The 8,480-nt window shown below is 42.2% G+C and overlaps 1 protein-coding gene across 1 annotated transcript; it reads left to right on the plus strand.

Annotated features, from left to right (window-relative positions):
* The first annotated feature begins 935 nt into the window (after positions 1 to 935).
* Positions 936 to 7,190, plus strand: LOC123128797 (uncharacterized). The gene is made up of 18 exons (XM_044548896.1): positions 936 to 1,096; positions 1,187 to 1,394; positions 1,492 to 1,648; positions 1,839 to 1,975; positions 2,288 to 2,391; positions 2,495 to 2,590; positions 2,681 to 2,771; positions 3,276 to 3,396; positions 3,518 to 3,714; positions 3,924 to 4,024; positions 4,104 to 4,159; positions 4,503 to 4,592; positions 4,700 to 4,799; positions 5,369 to 5,470; positions 5,546 to 5,615; positions 6,339 to 6,493; positions 6,610 to 6,664; positions 6,779 to 7,190. Exons 1-18 carry the CDS (start codon positions 1,094 to 1,096, stop codon positions 6,844 to 6,846), a joined length of 1,911 nt encoding a protein of 636 aa, XP_044404831.1. The 5' UTR covers positions 936 to 1,093; the 3' UTR covers positions 6,847 to 7,190.
* Positions 7,191 to 8,480: the final 1,290 nt, after the last annotated feature.

Below are 8,480 nucleotides of genomic sequence, written 5' to 3' on the forward strand. Positions count from 1 at the left end.
GAGCTCCGCATAGCTAGGACTACTCTCAAACACCATGTCAAGCTCAACGGGTCCGCCTCAACATTGCCTTTCAAAAAAGCCTCTTTATCCACATGATGAATATAAACACATGTTCTCCCCATCCCTATAATAATCAAAAACACACATATATCAAGTAAATACTTAACAAAAATATTTGCACAAAATGCATATGCCCTAACATATATATGAATTAATAACCATAACCCCCACATAACAATTACCACAACCCTAAACATAGCATAACGCTAACACCAACATCAAACACACATAACCCTAACCCTAGCATACTATGAAAGCCTAACCATACCAAATTAGCAAAGAAACATAACATGATTCAACACAAATTTCCAAAACCAAGCCAAAACTAGGGTTTTCCCAAACTAGCTAGATTTGAGCAAATGTGACAATTCCTGTGGATGAAAACGAGTGAGATTACCTTAAGGGAGGGGTTGGCTTCGAAATCCACGGTCAAATACTCCGGACTTGCAAGATTTGAGAAGAATTTGAGAGGGGGGAAGAGGGGAAGAGAGGAGGGGCGCAAGGCTAAGGGTTTGGGTGGGGTGGGGGTGTGTGGGGTGGGGGTGTGAGGGGAGAGAGGGTTGGGCCAGCTTAAATGGCACACAGATTGTGCAGCGCCTAAGCGCTAGGCGCTGCACATTACAAGTGTGGCGCCTAAGGCTTAGGCGCTGCAGTGCTGTCTGTGGGGCCGCAACTGGATCAGGGCTGCCACGCTGGCAGGAGGTGCGACGCCTAAGGCAGAGGCGCTGCATAGTAGTGTGCGGCGTCTAGCTGTCGGGCGCCACACGAAAGGGTCAGCAGAGTGAATTTTTTTCGGAAGCAGGTTAGTTCGTGATTTGATTTCGTCTTCAGGTTAAATATGTGATTTCTGCCCACGAAACCTCCGCCGACTTCCGGCTTTGTCCAAATCAGCCGCCCCCGACCTCTCCACGCCTTTCCCTCACAAAATTCGAACTTTCCCAACGCTTCCGGCCACCGCCGCCGCCCAACTCCTCTCCGACGCGGCCGTCACCGGAGGCGCTCTCCCCGCCTGCGCACGCACGTCGCCGCTCCCATGGTTCGCGGCTCCCTCCCTGCTCCGAACCCTAAGCCCCCCTCCCCCTCTCGCCGCCCGTCTCGCTCACCTCTCCCCCTCCATCTCCCGCAGGATTCCTCCCCGGCCCCCGCCGCGCCGACCGAGGCCTCGGCCCCGCCGCTCGAAGACTGTCTCCGCCTCCTCCGCGGCGAGCGCGACGAGCAGAAGCTGGCGGGCCTCCTCATCGCCGCCAACGTCTGCCGCGCCGGCGACGCCGCCGCCGTCGCCCAGGTCTACCGCGCCGTCGGGCCCCGGTTCCTCCGCCGCCTCCTCAACACCGGTAAGAAGAACCAGGGGAACGCGTGGCGCACTTGCGGTTTGTTTGCGGCGCCCGTGTCGGTGTCTCATTGGGGATTTTTGCTCTGTGTGCGCTGCAGGGCTGGGGAAGGTGGAGGGCGGGAAGGAGGAGGAGCGGGAGGCGTACCTGCGGCTCGCCGTGACCGTGCTTGCTGGGCTCGCGCGCGCCCCGGAGGTTGCGGCCGACGCTGGGGTCGTCTCCACCGTGCCCCTCATCGCCGAGGTTGTCTCCAAATCGTAAGAACTTCCCCTCTCTGTTTCCTTCTAGTACTGATGCAATTTAAGTGGTATGCGTTGAAACATTTGCTTAGCAGAGCAGAGCAAACCTGTGCGATCCTCTCGAATCTAGATTAGGCCAACTGTTTAACTGTTTGGATGCTCTGCTTTGCAACTCACATTTGCTTATGAGCTGCCAAATCATCTGCAGGCCTGATCTGACAATCACTGAAGAATGTTTTGAACTTCTATCGCTGGTTGCCATAGCCTCTGAAGATGGGGCATACAAATTTTGTGAGCCTGGAGTTATGGACATGCTCTTCAGTCAAATCTCCAACTTTCCAGATGGTACTAAAATTTTCTGGCCAATCTCTTGTTTGCTTAATAATTCCCTCTCCATCTTCCTTCATCCTACCGAGGAATGTTAGCAGTGACACTTGGTCCAACGTTTTAAATTTGTGCACCTGGATGTCTGACGGTTGGTTGCGAACTCCGCTTTACCTAGGACGATTTGTATAGTATATCGAGTCAGTGTCCAAATTAGAAGTATTTACATTGGTTAGTTGGTGGCTTCCATTAGGTATTGCAGTCCAACAACACATTATATTTTCCATAGTTAGGTTGAATTCTTATACAATTGCTTGATTGTTTCGTTTGTAGGTTCAAGGTGCTTAGAGCTTTCCACTCATCTATTGCAGTTACTTGTTCATAAACTCAGAGCAGACAACATGAGTGTGGAGAAATTGCAAGGCATGGCAAGCATGGTATGGCACACTGGATTGTTTTGCCTGAATATTTCTATATTTCTTTCATCTGCTTGGTTGCTAATTTGATGGTTTGATCTATAATTTTTCTATTGTCATTCAGGTGGCTTCTCTTGCTATGCTTTTCGGTGTACTTCATACGGCATTTAAATTTGAATCGCTGCACATGCTTGCGACACTCCTTTCCCAAAAAGAATCTGTAAGAGTAACCCTTTCCCCTACCATTTGTTTAATTTGTACTTTGGGGATTTTAGCTTAACTACTTCTCTGTATTTTTGGAACACTAAAGCCACTTCATGATGCTTTGAGGTCAATGCCATCCGCAATCTGGAAATCTCATATCCGTGGTGGGATTATAGACGTTCTCCAAAACCGTGTTGGTACGTCCATGCTTCAAATTTTGAAATTACATATTAATTGTTTCTGTTTCTACTGTCAAGTTGACAATATAGACTTTACATCGAAGGTTTGACCGTTTGAGGATCAACTGCATTTGCCCAGGATGAAAGTGCTAATATGTCCAACTTCGATAAACTATTATTCTATACCAATGCAGTGATAGTCTATAAACTGAAATGTGCTTAGGTCTATCAGTACCTTTTATTTTTTCTTTCTATTCTAGTTGTCTCTTCTATAACTTGAGTTTTTTTTTATTCTTGTACCCATAAGCCGTAGATTTGGTTTAAATTTTCCTACAGCTTCAGGGCAGGGGCAGTTTGTGTAGATTGTTTGGAGCAACAGAACTGTACTATTTACTCACTAAAGGGAGGTACAATGTGCTGTAAGAAGAAATTTTGTAGGGCAGAAGAATGAATCCTAACCAGTGTTAGAATTCCCCTTCCTTTTTGACATGGTCATGACACTAAGTATTTCTCCACTTTCAGTATCTTCCGAAAAGCTACAAGCTCTTCTTTTGGCGGAGTGCATGATGTCCATACTAGGCGAGAATTGGTTGTCAGAAGATCACAAAATCCTGGATAACAAGAATGCGATCTCCGTTGACAAGTACGTTTCACATCATCTGTTGCATCTCTCTCTCTGTCTCTCTCTCTCAACAGATAAGCATCACTCTGGATGTACTTTTTTTCATTTTATATAACAAGTTAACAACTTCTAATTTCTGTAGATTTGTCCTGCTAGTCCTACAATCTGCAAGAGTTGAAGTTGCTGTCCTTCTAAACGAACTTGCTTTTTCGAAATACGAGTCATCAAAAAGTTCTCAGATAGATGATGCCATCATCCAGAAACAGAGAAACCTGGCTATATTGTTTTCACTGATGGAAAGAATAATCAAAATGATATCAGATGCCAGTGGTGGTGAAGGTATGTATACCATTTCCTTCACTATTTTTGGTTCCATGGGCTGCAACGCTTAAGTAATATATTGCCATTTCTTCTTTTATATTTATAACATTCAGTTTTCACCTTTTGTATCTTATGGAAGTTTGTCATTAGCTAATAGGAAGCTTTAACGAACTGATTAAAGTAGTCATCTTGCGTTCTCTTTTAAAATAAAATAAAACCGTATGCAGGTGAACCAAGTCAGACCATCTGTGAAAAGACCATAATGCAGGTAATTACGGGATTAAATGAGACAATCAGCTTAGTGTTGGACTTCCTGCAGGATGCAAAGGTAAATATTTGAATCTTCTGAATTCTGATGATATGAAATTTAGTACTGGAAGTTAATCTTACAGGATGAAATTTGACAGGATCATGGGCAAAGGAAAGGTGATGATCTTTTGGCAGCTGTGAGAATAGTAGGAAGGTGTGCTTCTCTTCTTCTTATTATTATCTCTGCATTCTACACCCCCCCCCCCCCCCCCCCCCCAACTAGCACTATGTAAGGGTCTTTTCTAAGTACTAGTTCCACCTCATGGTTGTACTTATAGTGACGAACTGACTACTCAGTTTGATGGGAATGGTTAAGTGTGTCACTGCTTTTGACAATAACAAACAAATAATGTGTACTTTAGCCACTTCATATTTTCCTATGCACATCATTCACATAAGCTGTTAAACAAAATTATTGATTATTGTACGAGTGAATTGTTTCAAACATCCTGTAATCCCTTAAATAGAAGCTACATCTGTGTGTTACTCTGTTGCAGCTATCTGGCAGAGGCACCATATGCTTGCCAGGAGAAGACTGGTCATCTACTGGAATTTATCTTTTCTATCGAAGGTCAAGATGAATCAAGGTATTTGCTTGCCCATTTTGTGCTCAGAAGGTGTTGCGCATAACCGAGCATCTTCCTTTGTAGTGCAATTTATTGATGATGGTACCAACTAACATTCTTGCCAACAGCCCCTTCTATTCTGTTCGCTTCATGCTTCCAATGCTATCACAAATAACGACGACAGCTGATGGATGTAGAACTTTGGTGTCATTTGGAGGCTATAAAGCAGTAAGTAGGCATATTTGTTAACTTTATAATAATTGTGACTCCTTTGCTTATTTTGTCCTTGAAATAATTTATAATGCTGATTATACTTGTTCATTGTAACACCCATTTTCCAATTTTAAAATTATAATTGAACCTTTTATCATTTCTGGGTATCTTTCTGGTTTACTAATTTCTAGAAAAAAATAGTTTTTGCAAATATAAATGTATTTCTGAACAATCTGTGGTGTTCAAAATTTCTAAATGGAATTGTAGTCTGACCCCCCTCCCTTATGCACCCTGGCTTAGAGCTAGCAAGAGCTAATATTCAGTGTTTATACAAATATTATTTTACCTTGGTACAGGGGTGTTACATTATAAAGGTGTCATGGCATAGTTGTGGTAGTTCCTTCTAGGTGCTAATCACATTATATGCGAGGTTTACTATTTGAAGTGACTCCATGAAAATATGAAATGACTGCATTATGGTTCGCCAACTGTTCAAATAGAAATTTCGCATAACACAGTTGTCATTTTTTGTTCATTTTTTTCCTGCGACTGTACAACTCATTTGGTTGTTTTTGTGTTTACAGGTTATAGACTGCCTCATTAAAATGACCGAGGAGAATGGAATGATGATCGACGATGGTAGCATGTTTTTGGCATGTGATACTATCATAAACATTATGTCAAATGTGAGTAACTACAAGGTTCAAGACAGTCTCGTACCTAGCATGAGAAAATCTAATAGCATATTTGTACTTATGTAGAGGAAGAATTATCCTATTCAAATGGAGCCTTGTTTCATCCACCTCTTGCAAGCACTTACTACATGGGCTGGTACATTCTGCTCCTAATTTCTTTACGTAAGCTTAAATGGATGTACTTTCATATTGTTTTGTAGGGTGGCTCTCAGTTGTAGGCATTTCAAATTTGGGAATAGACGATTGCCTCTAGATGTCTGCATCTTGTTTATTCTCAACATTGTAACTGGAATCAAGCATACTTCAGAAATTACTTCCCTCTGTTGGTCTGTGCATAGTTGTCCTGTCGAAGGTTCAGAAAACTGTTCTGATCTTAAAACCGCTGCTGGGCAGTTTACATCTATTTTTTATTTTTCAAATTCTTACAGATGAGCTGTTGAAGTTTTGATGTCTAAGTAGTACAAATACACATCACTGCAAACATTGATGATCAAATGGTGTCATTAATGTCGTAAATCAGCACCATTTCAAAACATGTCAGATCATATATGGACAAACTTTGATTGAAACCCGGCACTTGTTTCTGAACCATGACCATGGCAAGAATTTTATTGCTGCTTGAATATCTGCCTGTTGGCAGATCTGGCATCTGTTGCATGTACTCCTATAGCAGGATACTAGGATCTAGCTCTGGTAGAGATATTGATTAGCCGAGGAGAGATGAACTAATCCATACCTAAATATCACGCTAAATATTGATACCCATTTTCCTGTTGATTCTCTTCACGAGATGACCAGTAGCTCTCTTTTGTCTTGAATGTGAACTTATCATTAAGTATGAATGTGTGTGAGCTTATAGGAACAACAGATGCTTCATCAGTCGTCATGACAGCATCCAGCTTATGCGCCATGGTGATGGAGTTGACATCTGAAGAGTTCCTCTCGAGCTGCTCTGGTTTTGACCCCAAGACCCTTGGGAGTTTGTCTGACCTTATTGTCAGAAGCTTGCGTCAGGTAACCATGACATCATCTCTTCAGTTAGTTTTTTCCTCCTGCCTCCTGCCTGTTTGCTTCTTTTTTCTATTTCTGGATATGCTTGCTTGATGTTGGCTTTCTGAATTGTCCTACAGGATATCCCTGACGATGATAGCGAACAGCTTAACCAAAAGCAAATCATTGCATCAGGTAAACACAGTAACCTGTTGATCTTACAAAAGAAGAGGAAGAAAATGCGGCCCTCATTCGATGTGTGTCATGTGAAACACCATCATCTAACTTCCTTTTTTGTACTGATTGCAGGTTATAGGCGCTGGGCTGATCGATTCCCAAGTGTTAGAAATGTTGTGCATCAGCATGTATCTGTCTGATCTTCTCTGCCCAAAGAGTTGTCTGTTGTGAATGAAACCCTGCAGACGGGGAACCCAACGTGCAAGTGTCCCCTCACGGTTAATCGCTTCCTTGGCGGCCATTGGTTCTTCTGTGTATCGCCCGATGCCCTTACGTGAACACTCGTGTGAGGGCCATGCAGGATAGGGTTGCAGACTTGTAGCTGGCATGTGTTTTGCACTAGATTGGATTACATGAAGTGAGAGGCTGAGATGTTAGTACCATACATGTTTTCTCTGCCATTCGAAGAACTGGACTATTTTGTTGTAATGACGATGTATCATGTGACATGTTCAGTGTAAAAGAAATGACATTTGTTCGTTCCTTATTTGCACCTCTGCCTTCTTATTGTTATTTCCGAATTTACTAACTGCCAGGCCAGCCAAACACAAAATCACTAAATCTAAGAGTACGCACGTCAAAATCAAATCAGACATAACACCCAAAATTGGTTGTCGCATGAGATTTTATTACTGGAAATCAATGTCCATTATTTGACATGATGCTAGAGTGCAACTCGGTCACAAACGACGCAAACGCAGTGACTGTCAAAAATAGGCCTGCCGGTGCAGTAGGCTTCCTTGACGTGGTTCCACACATGCTGGCACCAAAGCCGGCATTTTATTGTTATGCACGCAATGGCCGGTACACTGTGTGTTTGGCAATGCTCTGCAGACAACATACATACATACATCAGTAAAACAATTCCAAATTAAAGGGTCATATTCCAGGCCATATTCATGACGACTTGTTCTACTCCAGTTGGAAGTTAAAAGGAAACACATACATATGAATAGAGAGATCAATTTCGTACCAGCGGTGTGGAATTTCCTAGTAGCAGAAGCACCATAAGGCAAAGCAGAATAGTTTTCCTCTCCATAAGACCAGACACCAAACTTCTTCTTGTTCTCCTTTCTACTACTTGGGGTTCAAGAAGCATACATGACGTGCTATATTTATAGACTTATTATAGAGAACATTTACTGCTTGTTCACTCAAACAAGATATACAAAGATCTTTGATCATATCATTGTCAAGGCAGTCTCAGTGTACTATCTAAATCTAATAGCATTGAATATATGATATACTGGGAGGGCCGTTTTGGCTCTGGGGTGCATATGCTCCCTAATGAACAGTAAATTCAAAATAAATAGTAAATAAAATTTAAAAATTCTGATTCTTTTTTGTAGATGTTCTTGTTAGTGTAATAACTGTGCTTGATAATTTTCATGCGAAACGGGATGACGGTGCTTCGTCAGTGAAAAAAAACAAAAATAAGTGTAACATTTGGAGGTAACATTTGTCGTTCGACTTGTTTTTTCTTTTTGCACAGATCAAAATACTTGATCTTTCCTCCTAAATATTTGCAGGTAGCATTTTAGTGTGACAATGAATACATCTATTTTTTCAATTTTTTTGGACGTCTGCAAAAAATATTTTTGATGGGCGGGAGCATATGCTCCCAAGAGCCGAATTGAATTTCCTATATCTTAGTGTTGTATCTAGTACAACCCTCATTTAATGTCTTCTGTGAGAGAATTCTGTCGAAATGTCTTGGATTTTCTACCAAGATCTATATCTAGATTAAGGTAAGGTTGCTCTCTCTTTCCTCATT

The sequence above is a fragment of the Triticum aestivum genome, chromosome 6A (assembly GCF_018294505.1).
Source record: "Triticum aestivum cultivar Chinese Spring chromosome 6A, IWGSC CS RefSeq v2.1, whole genome shotgun sequence".
Classification (NCBI taxonomy): Eukaryota; Viridiplantae; Streptophyta; class Magnoliopsida; order Poales; family Poaceae; genus Triticum; species Triticum aestivum.

Coding starts and splice junctions, on each gene's coding strand:
- LOC123128797 (XM_044548896.1), top strand. Junction 2,392..2,494: donor TGCAAGGCATGGCAAGCATG/GTATGGCACACT, acceptor ATTGTCATTCAG/GTGGCTTCTCTTGCTATGCT. Junction 3,715..3,923: donor AGATGCCAGTGGTGGTGAAG/GTATGTATACCA, acceptor AACCGTATGCAG/GTGAACCAAGTCAGACCATC.